The following is a 16,445-nucleotide window of genomic DNA, read 5'->3' as shown; positions in this document are numbered from 1 at the left end:
TGGTTAAGTCACCATCCCTGGAGGTATTTAAAAGACGTGTAGATGAGGCGCTTACGGACATGGTTTAGTGGGCATGGTGATTTTGGATTGACGGTTGGACTCGATGATCTTAGAGGTCTCTTCCAACCTTAATGATTCTATGATTCTATCATTCTATCATTGATGCACCTGTTCCCCAATGCACAAATGCATCTTTTTTTGTAATTCCCATCCACTTTGAAGAGTACATCTACATTCTTTATCAGACTAGACAGAGCCCAGAGCAAGCTTCAAAGAAAAAAGTAATCCATGATTCTATGATTCTATCATTCTATCATTGATGCACCTGTTCCCCAATGCACAAATGCATCTTTTTTTGTAATTCCCATCCACTTTGAAGAGTACATCTACATTCTTTATCAGACTAGACAGAGCCCAGAGCAAGCTTCAAAGAAAAAAGTAATCCTGTGAAAAGCAAGAAAGACTAAAAAGTTGATTCTCCATCAGGGCTTGGCAGAATGTTTTGGAATGTAGGAAATAGAAAATGGAAGCTTTCACCTCCAGATGTAACAAGTCCAACTCAGGCAAGTAACCATCAAAATATGTCATTACTGTACAGATGTTGCAAAGACAGTATAAAAATGTATGGTTGTATCAATCTTATTACCTATAAAGCATTGCCAAAATGAGAGTCAGGAGAAGACAGAACAGCAAACATAACAAAAGGCAAAAGGAGCCCAACTGAGAATAGCCAGAAGGAGACTGTAGTGATGACCATCCTCAAGACTTTTTCTTCAGCTCAGAGTTGAAGCATGACCAGATGATGGATGGAGAAAGAGCACCATTGCTTTATTGAGCAATTTTTCCCAATGTTCCAAGGTTTTCATGATCATGACATGTACATTTGTCACAGTATTAATCATGGTAAATGTAAACAAATAAAAATTGTTAAAACGCCGTAAAATATACTACAGTTAAAATTAAGCATTTTAGTTATATAGATGTGAACTAGAAATAGAAACCTACACAAAAATCAAGCAAAACTACAGGAACCATTAAAAGTACTGACAGATAAAGGCATTGCCATAATTCATACTAAATTTAGGAAAATTATTAGTTTATTTTATCTCCCCTTTTTAACAGAATAATGAAAACACTTTGGCAGTGGAGACAAAGGTTACTTATATCCAAATAGAAAAAGTTCTGAATGCAAGCTTTTGAAAAAGGAGCTCTAGATTATCAAGATGGCTATATAAAAACAGTCTAAAAATGACAAGGAAAGGAAGAATACACAGGAAGGTGACAACATTTACATATGGCACAGAACTTTGGGTGATGAAAGAGAAATCGGTCTGTACTAAAGTAGATCATCAATAAAATTTAGATATGAATGGATATATGGTGATAGGAGTATGGGTAGATATATCACTGTGGACTTTGATTCAGAGAAATCTTAAATGTCATCATTTGAAAAGCACGGTAGACATACCATCTTCTGTTGTAAACCTGTCAGAGCTCACAAATTAAGCAGGCTTGATCTGGATAAGTAATTTGCTTCATGTCACTTTTGCAAGTAGCGGTACTGGTGATTTTACAGGTGGGTAGCAATTTTCTTTTTGAGTCAGTACTGAATCAATACCTTGGTACACTTCTGGAGGATGTTTTTTTAGTTGTTATTATTTTTTTAAATATTACAAATGCTAGTTGAGCCAAATTCCCAATAGGTAATTATGTCCTACCTATCTTAACTCTTCCTCCTAGGATGCTTGTGAGGGAGGGGCAGAAAGACTTTCTTTTTTTGGTGTTTAAGCAACTGTGCCTCTCTGTTCAGTGAAAGGGACTCTTGGATATCAAAACACTTTTGTTACTGGTGATGTGGCCCTCCTATTCAATGTACTATAGCAATGATTTGAAAGTCAGGACTGTGAGCCACAAAAAGCCATTATTATTAACAAAGCATCTTTCTCATGCTTTTAAGAAGGACTGACCTTTCCTGCTAGCTGTAGCCTAGTCCAGGTTGCTCTTTTAAGACTTCTTTTCTAAAATAATAACCTGAAAAGTTTAGTTCTTTTTGTATCCTATAAAACTCTTTCACACAATTCTTATAAAAGCTGTGGAAAGCATTAACTCTAGTAGGATAGCAAAATTACTGCAAAATGACCTGGACAAGTTGGAAAAATAAATATGTAACTAGTAATAAAAGCATTCAGAAATGATGCTGGTTTTCACCTAGCTGAGGGAATGTATACTGCAGAAAAAAATGAGAAGAATAAGTCTATAACTGTACATAAATATCAAACTGCAATTTTTTCGTACGCTAATCAGAAATTAATAGCACAAGCTGAATTTGCTAGTATCAGCAATATAGAGTGCAGATATAACCTGCGTCTCTCTATATACATATGTAGAAAAGAACAGAGACAACAGTGAGTTTGAACTGAAAAGAAAGGGTTGGGGGAGAAAGATGCTATGGTAGTGAAAAAATGTGCTTACAAAAATTCTGAAGTCAGCTTATAACACAATAGATTAAATAGTTTTCCGCTAATTTTAAAATACAGAGAAGATGGGCAAGAGTGAAAAGAAAGGTAGGTGTCATAGAAGTTCTAGCATCTCTGAAAAAAGGAGTAAAAGTTACTATAGCAGTAGGACAATAATAAATAATATTTGAATGAATAATATGATAGAAAATTCAAGATGTATTTAAAAGACAGTTTACCGAAAGGAAAACATTAATATAAATAAAATCGCTAGCTCTGTACCTTCCTTAAAATATTTCCATGTTTCTGCAGAATCTGCTAATTAGTATTTTCTATAGAAAACTTAAAAATAGAACAGGCGGGGGCAGATATAAATATATTGTAAAATACCAAAAAAAATGATGATGCAAATCAAGTAAGTTGTTATTTGCTGTCTTTATATCCTAAGTCTACTTTTAGAAATGTCTGAATTTCTAAAAAAAATGTGTCACTGATGTATTCTGGAATCCCCAGTGAAACTAGACAGAATCAGCTGCAATGTACAGGAAGATAAGTCTATGGAGAACAAGAATAACAATATTTGAACACCTCTGGTATTCATATATTTCAGCTCACACAGAAGACTGTCTTAAACAGCTAGGAGTACCGAATTATCATTTCAGCTACTCTTCTAAAGATGTGTTCAATAGACTGTGTTAAGAAATGGGTTTGGAAGAACCAATCGATTCAGAAATCCACAATGTCCCTTTCCTTTTATTAACAGTTTCTGTCTGTAGATGTCAAAAATGTATAGTGCTACCTTCCAGGCAGTTTAACATGGTTTGCCTGGGGTTATTTTCAAAGACTCCTTCAGGGCAAGGGGGAATGGATGTACAAGTTATATTACCACCTTTCACTGTCACAAGCCCTTTCATTTTTAACTTCTGAAGAACAAACAGGAAAATACTAACAGACTCAGCTATTTTGGATATGATTAGCAGAAACAGCTCTAGAACACAGAACAAGGGACTCAGCTCTGCAAGAAGCAATTACTTTGCCCCACTCTCTCTCTGATAGGAAAAGGACCAGATCATGATCACAGTTACACTGTCGAAAGCATGAGAGTAGATTATGGTCCACAGAACATGATTCTGTTCACCTCTGAAATCAACACTTTCATTTCTAATGAAGACAAAATGAAGCAGACTGATCTAGCACAAGAGAAGAGAAAGCCCATGAGGATCTTAATGCTTTTTCATAAAGAGAGAATCATCAGCTGGCTCAAAGTTAAAATAGTCCCCACCATAAAAAGATGTACATAATAAGCCATATCATAAAGTTCTGCAGTATTATAACTTTGATTAAGCTAAAGTTATAGAACTTGCATGTCCAGATTATTTTAACGGGAATCAGTACTCATGAATGAAACCTCATCACAATCTTTTTCACTGTACTTCATTAACCCAGAAGATTACAGATCAACACTGGTACCTGGTTTAAATGTGTCTTTACAGTGTCATGAAAATATGATGTACAGTCTAAAGTAGCATTCATCATGCCATCACTAAAATAAATATTAAAATAGCTTCAATATTCAAAACAAATAAAACATGCCAGATCTTGCAAGTCTTATATGTATCCAAAGTTTCCCTTTTGTGTGATTTATCCCACTGCTAAAGAATTAATTAGGACTCAAAATCAGATTCAAAAAAAGGGAAGAGAAAAATAAAGGATGGAAGAGAACTGAATGAGGTTATTGTACTGGTGGTCAAGACTAAATACTTGTGGCATATCCATAAGTAAATAAAAAGGCATTATAGATTTGATAAAGCTGATTGGCATCTTTCACAATAACTATTTTCACTTTACTTTTAAGATGGAATAGAGAAAAAAAATTGGTATTTGACCCGTTAAATAGAAGAGAAAAGGTAATAATACATCCTACTTAAAAGAAAGACCGTGTAACAGATAAAGGGCAATTCAATACAAATAAAAATAGAAACATGCTGACTTTGACGAGTCACTGTTAACCAAATCCAACCACTTCATTAAAAAATTCAGTAGAAAAGGTATGAGAGAAATGTAACTGATGGGTTTAAGAGGTGTCATAAGCATGTACAAGAAAATGTACAAGGATGTACAATGTACAAGGAAAACCTGCAACTAGGCTGTTAAAGTGAACTTCATATATCCTGGTTGTAACACACACGGAATACCGCTGGACCACACTGGAGATATGACACTGCAATTGCTGCATTGCAATTTAACTATTATTTACTAAGGAAAGTTCAAAATAAGCTGGTCAGGAAGCAGTTTTTCTGTTGAACAAGATTGGTAGCTTTTTGACTACAGTACTATGACTGACGGGTTTGATTTGCTCATTGTTGGACTATGAGTTACTGTCTTCCAAAAAGGAAGAGGTTAGAAGCATCATCCTTGAAGGCAAGACCAAAGGGGAGGAGGTTCTTGTTTTCCCTTCATGTCATAGGACCCTTACATTTTCCTTCACACAGGGGTGAGAGAGTCACAGCAAACACTCCACAAGATCACAGGGGCAATGGCAAAGCTTCAGGGAGGATGAAACCCTCCTGAGGAATGAAGCAAGACCATGCAGAGCTTGCTGCAGCAATTCAGAAAGTCACTGAGTTGACTGAAGTCAACCCTGGAAGCAGGCATTCCCTCTTTTAGGACACTGGATAAAGAAATACTTCTATATGAATTTTGAATTTCTATTCTGTTTTGCCTATTAATCCTCATTTTCTTTAAATTTTAGTCCTCTATTTTACATCCTAATAATTTTTTTTGAGATTTTTTACTTTTAAGAGTTGTTACCTTTGAGGAGCAGAAAAAAAGATTGAGGCATATTCCCTGACATTTCTGGCTCACCTGGGATTCTGTCATAAATACAAATACAAAAAAATAAATTCTTGGCAGACAGGGCATTTATATTTATGACCATTGCCTTAAATGGACACCTAACTGTGTCGTACTAAGAATGATTTAACCATGCATAAAGAGACGTTTGTATCTAGGTCCGTACTACCCCATGGCAGAAGACAATGTGAAAGGGAATAATTCATGAGGTTCTCTTGAGAATTTTCTTAAGAATAAAAAAAGGGGAAAAAGGATGAGAAGTTAGAAGGAAAAGAAGAGGGCAGATGCAAGGAGTCCTTTCTAGGAAATATGCTTAGCATTTTGGACAATATGAAAACATTTCTGTCACGAATTGCTGAACAGAACTCTCCAGAATAGAAAAGACCATTTTCTTTCAGAGAACATTAGCTTTTAATGGCATCTCCACTACTGTGTTTTGGGGGGGTGGTTTTTATTGGGGGGAGGGGGAAAAATACATCAATAATAGAATGCAGACTGTTGAATGATACCAGAAAAGTGAAAGCTGTAATCTGTAAATTAATTTTAACAAGATGAACAAATGAGTTTTGAGAGAAAGATAATCTATACATAACTTCAAGAACCCCCAAATGGAAATATTACATGCTTTCTATGAAGGTAGCCTAAAGAAAGATATCATGAGCTTTTATCAAAAAGTAAAAGTGGAACTACACTCTTTTAAAAAATTACTAATTTAAGTATGTTAGCAGATGTTAAACTTTACATGTGGACAAGTCATCTAAGTAGATCTAGTTTAAATGTAAGAACAAAGGGCAGATATCTTGTAAGAAAAGTGCGATTGCTGACAAGTATAGGGATGAAGCTGAAGGCAAAACTGAAGGAAAAGGTCAGAAAAAGAATAAAGTAAAATGAGATATAAAAACTGTTAAAAAGTGAATGAGCTAAGATAAAAAAAAGTAATACATATTGCATTTGCAAAAAATCTTCTATTTTTAAATTTCCCATAAGTGAGAATTATTTTCTATAATGAATGGTAGGTTAGATAAAACATATTCAAAGAGTAAGTGGAAAGACAGATAAGAAATTTATGATGCAGGATAACAGCAGGAAAAAAAGCCTTTCTAGATGTATATTAAAATATCAGCAAAATGTCCTGTGATATCAATTCTGTAGTGAGTCACAGCACAATTATATTACAATTTAAGTAAAATTTGCAGAGGCATACAATTTTTCATGGTTTCATTCAGATGGGTGCTGATTATCCCTGACTCCCATCATTTTCAATAAGAGAAAGATCAGTAGCAAGATGCATTACTTCCACAAATAGTAATCATAAGTACTATAGGAAGAGTTGAGGAGTACTAAGGACTTCTAAAATTACCAACTGGATATTATCAGTAACATTATTAATATCTGACTACACACTTGATAGCATTCTCTAAGTTATTTTATAATTTTTAAATGCACTACTTAAATACATTTTTCATTATCATCGACTTTCAAAAGTCAAACAGTATTTTTTAATATTTTTTAAATGTCTTAGAGTATATAACACTTCATTATTTAAGACTGGCTCTTAGCCACTCCATAGTTGACAGCCTTAGACATATATCCTGTATACTTTCAGTAGAGGAGTAGACTATTTTTCAGCAAAATAGAAATTCAACAGTCACTATTTGAGTTTAGACTTGGACTGTTTTCCTTCTTCTTGTTGCATTTTTCTATTTGGCAAAACACTAGGACATTATCTTGTTCTGAATTTGTCCCTCCCTGAAGTGAATAACTTAACTCATACTGAGAACTGCATAGTGCAAAAACTTAATTTCTAAGTATGAGCACTTGTTATGATTTATAAAATCACATCGTCACCACTGCTTAGTCTGACTGGTTTCCTATGTATGTGCTGATTTCTGGTTATGATGATCTCTGATGCATTTTGCTGAAAAAAAAAAAATTATCTATTTTCCCAGGTCAGTGCTTGTCATGTATTTTCAGAAAGTGTGCTGCTATATACACAACATTATTAGTCTTTAGATGCACGGATGTGGTTCTTGTATAACTGAGTAAATTAATAATTCCCAGAGTTAGACAAACATGATTGTAGTTTACAACATAGCCATAGTAAAGCCGAGAATACATTGCCTCTGGGGACATCTTAAATTTTAGGGGACTTAGGGGTTTTGAATGTTTAAAATTGCCTAAATAAGTACAACACATTCTTTGGTGGTTAAATTGCAGCATAAACTGGAGCACACTATGCATTTGTTCCTTTGAAGTTAATATTTATTTAAGTACTAAACTAGTTTTCCATAGTGAAATATAAAACACGACTCTTTTTTGTCCAATTATTTTTCTTTTCCCCAAGGTTTAAATTTTATTACGTTGCCTGAATGGATACTAAATTATGGCTACATAACAACCTTTAAGCAAATGTGAAACTGTAAGAACCAAACAGGGAATATATGATGAACAAGGTTCAGAAAGGTACGGAATGACCAAAGAAATGTAGTCAAGGGAAGATCTAAAAATAAATATAGGGGGATCAAATCAGTGCAAACAGTGAAACATGTAAAATAAATTTTGAAGAAAAGAGACTCTGGGGACCAATTTAATTCAATGTCTTTATGCCCATTCTTTTTTTTGTATCCAGACTCCATTAACTCTTTCTTCCATCCTTTGTTACTTTATCTACAAAAACATATGAGATTAATATCACATATATATATTTGAGTGCTATTAATTTTAGTGCCTCACTCCATGGATATTGGATCTGTCATTCTCTTTCTATATTTGAATAATAACTACACTTTTAATATTAAAGGATTAAGCTATAACATATTTTTTGCTTAAAAAGACTTCCAAGCATTCCAGTTTGTTTATGTTTTTCTTAAGCTAACAAATAAATGATGAATACACACATCTTCAGAATTATGCGCTCCTGTCACTGAAAGCTTTTACTCCCTTTACAGTTGTTACTGTACTTGTACACAAAATCCACACACAGACATTATCCCGGCACTCAGGTAACACTTTGCAAACCTTTCTTTTTATGTTTGTGTGTTGTAAATCCAGTACACCATCACACATTCCTCCTCTCCTATTAAATATAAACAAATCTGGCCAATTCGAGCAATTTCAACTTTGCTTTGAATGTCTGATCACCACTGCAATCTGACTTCAAATTGGGCATCCCATGAGTCTTCAAAAATTCCATACTCAAGTCTCTTCCAGCTGTGATAAGTACTTCAGAAGTGTGCTGGGTTGGCCCTGGCTAATAGACAAACTCCCACCCAGCTGCTTGCTTACCCATTACCCCTCCACCCCCACAGCAGGACAGGGGGAGAAAATAAGAGGAACATGAATGAGAAAACTCATGGGTTGAGATAAGGACAGGGAGATTGCTTACTAATTACCATGGTGGCCAAAACAGACTTGACCTCGGGAAATTTAGCTTAATTTATTTCCAACTAAAATAAACAAGCAATTACTAATTTGGGTGGTGGGAAACAAAAGAACATAGATTATTAAAACAACAGTTTTCTTCCCCCCCTTCCCCAGGTTTAACTTCACTCCTTCACTCCCAGCTCCTTTACCCTCCGCCCAAGTGGTGCAGAAGGTTGGAGGGGTACGGTCAGTACACAGCAGTTTCTCTCTGCGTCTCCTTTCTCCTCACCCTTTTCGTCTGCTCCAGCCAGGACTCTCCATGGGCTGGAGTCCTTCAAAATAAACCTGCTCCAGTGTGACTGCTGTGGCTATCTGCTCCACCATGGAGCACCTCCTGCTCCTCCAGCCTTGGACTTTCCTCTGTTGTTTCTCGCTCTTTTTGTCCTCTACTCCTCTCTCTCTCTCTCTGGTGTTTTATGCCCTTTTTTTAATGTTTTCCCAGAGGTGCCACAAATGTGGCTGAGGGGCTTAGCTGTGCCCTGCGGTGGGTCTGTTGGAACTGTGTGGAACTGGCTGTGTCTGGCATGGGGCAGACCCTGGCCTCTTCCCTCAGAGGCTACCCCTGCAGCCCCCGCTGCCAACACCTGGGCACCTGCAGCTGGCACAAGAAGTTTCTCTGTTGGGTTTTTGGTTTGGTTTTTTTTTTTTTCCATTTTCATACTCAAAATGTACGTATCAGGCTTTGAAAACACTTGCTCTTTTCATGTCTGCAAATACAGTCAACTGAGCCTTTCAATTTGAAACTGAGCTGTTAGCTTCATTATTTCCATTCATTTCCCTTTTATTTCTCTGTATCCAGATGCATGTTCCTGTTTCTATCTACAGCTCATGCCACATATTATACTTAGAAGTGATTAGTAAGAACTCAAAATCATTATTTATGAGCATCATGAATATTTACAGAAAGCTAACACACATTGCAGAAAGGAGCTTGTGAATGTGGGCAAGACACTTTGAATGTCAGTCATATGATTAATACCAAACCAACAAAAGCAACAATTATTTAACTGAGAACTTTTCAGAGGATGCTGGTTTTATCTTAGGACTCTCAAGTGACTTAAAGCTACCATTCAAGCAAGATGAGCTTTGAAACTGCCCCTTATTTTACAAAGCACCACTGTGAGGAAGCTCAATTTACAAACAGAAGTAATGTAAAAACAGCAAACAAAACAAAGGTGATGTGCGAGTACCATTGCCACCTTAGAAATAAAAGCATTCATAAGAAAATGAAATAAAAATAAACAAACTAGATATTTGATTGTGGCAATATTCCACAAGTGCAATAGTTCCAGTGATTTCAGACTCGCTTGAGTCAGAGAGCAAGCCCAACTCCCAATGTAATGGTTTGTCCACTTTTATAACTTTGCTAATATAAAATGGCCAAAGCAAAGTAAGCATACCCACAAGCAAACAAAATACAGCTGAAAGCTTATTTTTAGCATTTTGTCAGAAGATGTAAATATGTTTCTCATTTTCTATTTTGCTCCATATTTTGAGGTCACGGCAAAGTTAGGTGGCAAATATTTGCCTTCCTAAAAAAAGATTTCTAAGTTATTCTAATATTCACTGGTGATTCTTTGAGAAGTACCATATACACTGCTGAATATTTGGAGGAGTGAACAAAACAACCAGTTTTGTAGTAAAATACTTCTTTTGGGAAAAATACATTTTTATTGAATTATTAGAAGATAAGGTTATTATTATGATCTGTTCGTACTAAGTCACTATGCATTTCTTCAAATGTTCATTTCACAGATTTCTTTTTTCTTTAGATGTTTGAAGACTGTATAATCCTGAAGGTATAATGCTGACTGCATTTTGGGCTGTGATTTTGTCCTCATGTGCTTTTATTGCTATATTTATTACTTTAAATAACATGTTTTCTCTATATTTAACAAAAGGGTTTGTATACACAGCAAAATAAAAACAGACTGAGTTTGGCAGGCATATCATTTCCTTTTCTTTTCTTTGAAACATCAGGAATATGGAGGTTGTTACATATCACTTTTCTATTCTTTATGAAATAAAGAATAGAAGCTATTCTTTATAGTTTCATAATAAGCTATTAAATAGAGCTTTCTCTTACTTACACTGATATCTTCCAGATCTAAGCTATTCAGAACGACATTGTTCCTCTTCCAGATGATGGGAGGTCTCAGAGTTCCCTGGATCGCACAACTTAAGACAGCACTTTGTCCCACTGTTGCTGCAGTGGTGCTTAGTTTTTGATCTTCAGGCAGACTCAGCTGAACTACCTCTGCAAAAGATATATTGTTTGTAAGATTAATTAGCAGGCAGTTTCCTAAGGTTAATTAGCATGCAGTTTTTGTACACTGGTAATTTAAAGATTTTAATTGGAATCAAAGTAAAAAGAACTTCCAGCAACCACAGGAAGTTCAGAGTATTTCAAATAAAGGTCAGCATGACATTTCAATTAAATTGACTGACAAGTATCACCCTGTAAGAAGAGAAACATTTAACATGAAAAAAAATTTCAGAGGTAAGACTGTAATAAACGTGACAATGTACCCAAAGTCAGGCACTGGAAGTTCTTTGACAGTTAAGGCCAATGCAGCAGAGTAGTCAGCACCTTCATCTGAACTAGGATGGCAGTACTGCTACAAGTCATTCATATGAAGTTCATTTTCAGAAAAGAAAAATACAAGCGGAGCTCAGAGTACAAAACATACAGGACTGAGACTGAAATGGACAAGAAAGTGAATTCTGCATTCAGAATGTAAAACTAAGGTATAAGATTTCTTTTCTGGTAAGCCAGTTATTATGGGTGTTTTTCCTTGATATCAGTGAAAACATGGTTTCCAGATCCAGATCAAACTGACATTAGTAATCTTTCCCATTTCAGTCTCAGAAGAATTAATCATAGTCCGAACACGTTAGTTAATGTCATTTTTAAAAAACAGTATTAAAATAATTTTTACTACATTTCTCTGGTCAAACATGATTCCTTTTACAACAACTGCAGAAATTCAGAGCCAGAATAATATAGTTGGTACTCAAATAAATCTCTCTAAATGCAGAAAAAAAGAGAAAAAAAGAGGGAAAAAAAAAAGAAAAACTGAAAAAAACAGAGCACTTCATTGCATCAATTCCGAAACGGCTCTGTCTGCCAAGGAACAGACGCAACAACCAGGAAGGACTACAGTACATGGTAGAAGTAGAGAGTATAATACCATGTAACAGTTAAAGACAAACCTGAAGTAAATACAGTGCGTCACCTGAAATATTGTGAATTATCTCAATCCACAAGTATTTGCCACCTATTTTTTTGCATTCACTGTGCAACACAGTAGAAATTGCTAGTGTTGATTGCAATACAAAAATGGTTTGCCAAGCCACTTTTAATTTAGTTAGTATTACCTAAAATACCTCAATATAAAATATCTGTAAAACAGTAAATTTAGAGGAGGCAGTTTCAAAAGTGTGGCATAGTTTTTTTGTTGAGGGTTGGAGTGTGTGTGTGTGTTTTGTTCTTTCTTCAAGATAGACAAATTGCTAACACATTTAGAAGCAAAACCACCAAGAATACATGCAAACACACATGTTCTGCATGGATGCATGTGTATGAGAAAATTCAATCAATATGAGAAATTAGAGGAACACAAAATTGCTTTTTCATATTCATAGTTATTGTTTGAATCATGAAGAAATTTCAACATTGCTCTTGAAAAGTATCCAGCATTTCTAAAATTAACACCAATGCAGCAAATTCAAACTCACTTAATATCCTGTGAGAAGGAAGACAGTTTATGGCATGGTATGTGAATTGTCTAAAAAAAAAAATTGTGATTGCAATACAAAATAAATTTTATAAGTTAAAAAAAAAAAGTAAATATAATCCTAAAGAAATTAAATTCAGTATGAGCAAATATGCTGGTAAATACAGAGTACGCAGCCTTTAAAGAAAAAGTATTTTTATATTTAATTTAAGGAAACCTTTGTGATACAATTTTGGAACAAATCTACTTGATGCAAAAACAAATAAATAAAATTAATATTAGTAGAGAAGTACTCTCAACCCTTTCAACTTAAGACTATGGAAAGTACATCTTCCCCTATTTTTGATTGCCTCTGGTATTTCATATTGCAAGAAAAATAATGCATGACTTCAGTAACTACCTTTGTGCCATAACACAAACTAAAACCAAAGCAACTGAACAAATTTCAACATGAAAAAATAAATTATGTTAGCATCCATGTTCATTTCAATCCAAGGGAAAAAAATTCTCATTTTTCAGGTTAACTAAAAGTTCCTAATTATTCAAGTTTTCAAATAATCTTTTAAAAATTTAGACATGTGTGATGGGAGTCCAGACCTTGAAACTTCCTCTGCTAATCTATGTACTAGACAGGTCTAATATTAAGAGAAGGCCATTTCACTTCAATGTCCCACAACTGATTTGGACACTTACATAAAAAAAGAATGATACACATTGATTTGATGACACTGTATAGTCTTCCCTCTTGTGTAATTGCCTATAGGTTAGAAGCTGAACAGTTGCGAGCTGTCTTTTCACTTGTGGTGTGCCCAATTAATCATAACCTATTAAAATGCTACATTTGTAAGGATTTTATCATATTAGACAAAAGAGCTATATAGGAATTGAAGATCATCCGAATAGAAATTCTTCCACTCAGCTGCTAAAGCATGAAAAATCTCTAGGTTTTTTTATCTTTCATTTTTAAGTAAACTACAAAAGGCATCGTGTACCTATTCTCGTTTAATTACCAGATTACTTTCATATAAGAGAGACATTAATACTTCCATTATAGCAAAGCAGCAACCTATAAGCAAGCTAAGATCCTTTATAGGTTCTTTTTAGCCTCATAAAAGCAGTACTTTGTAATTAACACTTTTTTTCCCCCCAAAAAAATGCAAGCATCAGGGAGTCATCTCAATATCTTCAGGAAAGAAAACATTGTTGTTCTATAATTAAACTCAATGGCTCAATTTTTTGTGATTAAAAATATTAATCTTATATTTAGACCTAAAAAAAAGCTGATTCTTTTCTTTTCCAGAAGAAATGTTCTATGACTCAAAACTCAAGTGATACTGCCCACCAGACATGCACAAATGAGATTGACTCATTTTTTTCTAACAAGATGCATTATCTGACACAATTTGTTGTACTAAGGAAAAGAAAATGTACAAATTAAGTTGAATATTGTGCTATTTACTGTAGTTTTTAAAATTTACTGCTTCATCAGAAGCATTTCAGCTCCTGTGTTACAGAAGACGGTTCTTCAGTGACACTGTTATTGCAGACTTCCTGAGACATACCTGCATGGCTACTGAATGATTCAAAACTTCTGGTAGACAACTGATAGTACAAATATTTTGCTTGGTTATTGAATTCACTATGCAAAGGTCTCAAAAGGTAGATAAATATTCTGATACTCCATTTATAAAGGGTTAATTATCTGTGTTTTCCAAAGTGTCTATTTAATTTAGGAAAGTCAAGAAGTAATGATCATGGAATCAGCTTGTGCTATAGGGTCCTCTATGAAAAATGCTAACCTTCACATGATAAACTGAGATAGCCACTTTAAATGCTACAAGATTTCAAAGTCTTTTTTTGATTAGCTCCAGTATTACTGTAGATGCCTTTATACAGAAGGCCAGTAACTGTTATAGACATGTTTTTAATTTTTAATTAGAGTGCAACACTAGAAAAGGGAACATCTATCAAATGTAAAACTTAACATTTGCTACCTTAGCAAAGATGGCATTCTGAAATCAAAATAGAGAGAGGCATTACTGTATTAATTTATTGACACTAACAGTTCATCTGATTTTTATTTTTTTTAAACTGTCTTATTTTTAATAGTAATGATAGCCTTGTCATAAACAATAAATAATAATAATGATGATGATGTAAGATGATAACACCAATTTTACCAGAGGAATTCCCTAAGAATTATTTAAATAATTCTCAATCTTCAATAAAATATTTTTATATTCCATTTACAATTTCCATCACAAGCCAATATTGTAATAAAAGAGCTGAACACAAAATTTCATAAAATTAAGAAACCGTTGTCCTACCTCGAACTGGTCAATGCACTGATGTTACATATTTCTTAAAAGCTATGAAAAAACCCCCACTCTAATAAGTGCGTTAGAACCACTGCTTTCCCTCAAAATACTGAACAACACTTAAGTAAAAAAACTTCACATATTACACAATTATGTATATTTGAAGTTATTCTTTCATAGGAAAAATATTATATATGTTATAACTTCTTTCTTTTCTAAAGATAAAACTATTGCATATATTTTCTCCTTATTGGGAAAAAAAAAGAACCACCCAATCCAAAAAGCCCTAAGCCTACAGAGCAGTACCTGGAGCAGAGCTCTTTGACAGGTAACTCCCTGAAAATCCCTGTTCATGACCTGTCTGCAGCCAGAGTGGAAGTGGCAAACGCTGGTGTGAGGTGAAGGGTGTGGTGTGTGCAAAGCATTCTGAGGGGCACAGGGCAGCACCTCTCTCAGAGCCCAGGCTCCATGACATTCTTTTGGAAACAGAAAAGATAGGCCCAGGAACTAAATGAAGCATTTACCATCTCTTCTTTCCTCCCTGAAAGAAATAAACTTGGTTCTGAGAGCAAATACTTTTTTGCTAGAGACTGAAGCCATGGCACTGGGACATATCACCTGTTAGGATGACTCCTAGCTTTCTGTCCATGTTGCCCTTGTAGAGCAATGATAATTCTTTGAACCTTAGTCTCACACATTTTGTTTATGTAATTTTAAGTGAAAAAGCAGAGTAAAGGTTAGAAAAATTGGAAGTGAAATTGATTTATTTTACTAATATTGACACCAAGCAAAAAAATAAATTTGCATATTGTTGGTTAGAGAGCAGTAATATTATATATAAGTAGCCGGTAGGTTTTACCTTTTATAGCTTGCCGTTATCAGAAGCGTGAGTGCTTTACTATGGTATACTGGATTAACAAGTTTGTTTGTAACCCCTCCAGATGCGGTATCAGTCTGACATGCATCCCTGCTTCTCAACTACAAAAAGTCACTGGATATATTCTTTCAGAAAAAGGGGAGAAAGGTAAACAAAAAAATGAAAGAAACCCATTTAAATAAAAGCTAGAGGTATAGTTAGGAGATGTGGACAACAGAATAGCTTACAGACACCTTTGTATAAATATCTGGTTGGAAGTAACAGAAAAAGAGGTGATTATAAAAAAGGACAAAAGTGGTGAAACCAGAGTAAGTGTTAACTACTGGGAAGACATCTTAAAACAGTAACACTGACCAGGAAAAATGAACTCTTACTGAAGGGCATCAGAAATACCCAAGATTAAAAAAAAAAAAAATGGTTTAACTATAAGACACTCCTGCATTGGTTGAGGAACGTGTGTTAGATGGTCAAAAGGGTTTAACAAATCTCCTGGCTGCTACAGCGATTCTGCAAACTCCCCTACCCTTCATTCTGCTTAATGGTAGCGAGTCAAGTTCTTTTGGTTCCTTCCATCATGTTTTTCGTTACTGAAGTTATCACTGTATTTGATCCAGCTTGAATACATCTGTCTTGAAAACACATGAAATAAAACTGTACACAATATTTTGAATCAAAAAAATGCAATGTATCAACTAATCCATACCTTTTCCTGAAAGACTTCCGTCAATACATCTGTAGAGTGCAATTGCCATTTTCACATTGACCTCATCTGGTTCCTCAC

At 34.7% G+C, this 16,445-nt stretch overlaps 1 protein-coding gene across 3 annotated transcripts in view; it reads right to left on the bottom strand.

Moving 5' to 3' along the window:
• FSTL5 (follistatin-like 5) overlaps window positions 1–16,445 on the bottom strand; it is a 324,585-nt gene that overhangs the window by 103,210 nt on the left and 204,930 nt on the right. For all 3 annotated transcript variants that reach the window (XM_009325133.1, XM_009325143.1, XM_009325150.1), the window contains exon 6: window positions 10,823–10,989. In XM_009325133.1, the coding sequence (XP_009323408.1) occupies window positions 10,823–10,989 (167 nt within the window). The remainder of the gene's footprint in view (window positions 1–10,822; window positions 10,990–16,445) is intronic.

Source organism: Pygoscelis adeliae, unplaced genomic scaffold (assembly GCF_000699105.1).
Source record: "Pygoscelis adeliae isolate BGI_AS28 unplaced genomic scaffold, ASM69910v1 Scaffold170, whole genome shotgun sequence".
Lineage (NCBI taxonomy): Eukaryota > Metazoa > Chordata > Aves > Sphenisciformes > Spheniscidae > Pygoscelis > Pygoscelis adeliae.
This window is presented reverse-complemented; position numbering and strand designations above follow the sequence as displayed.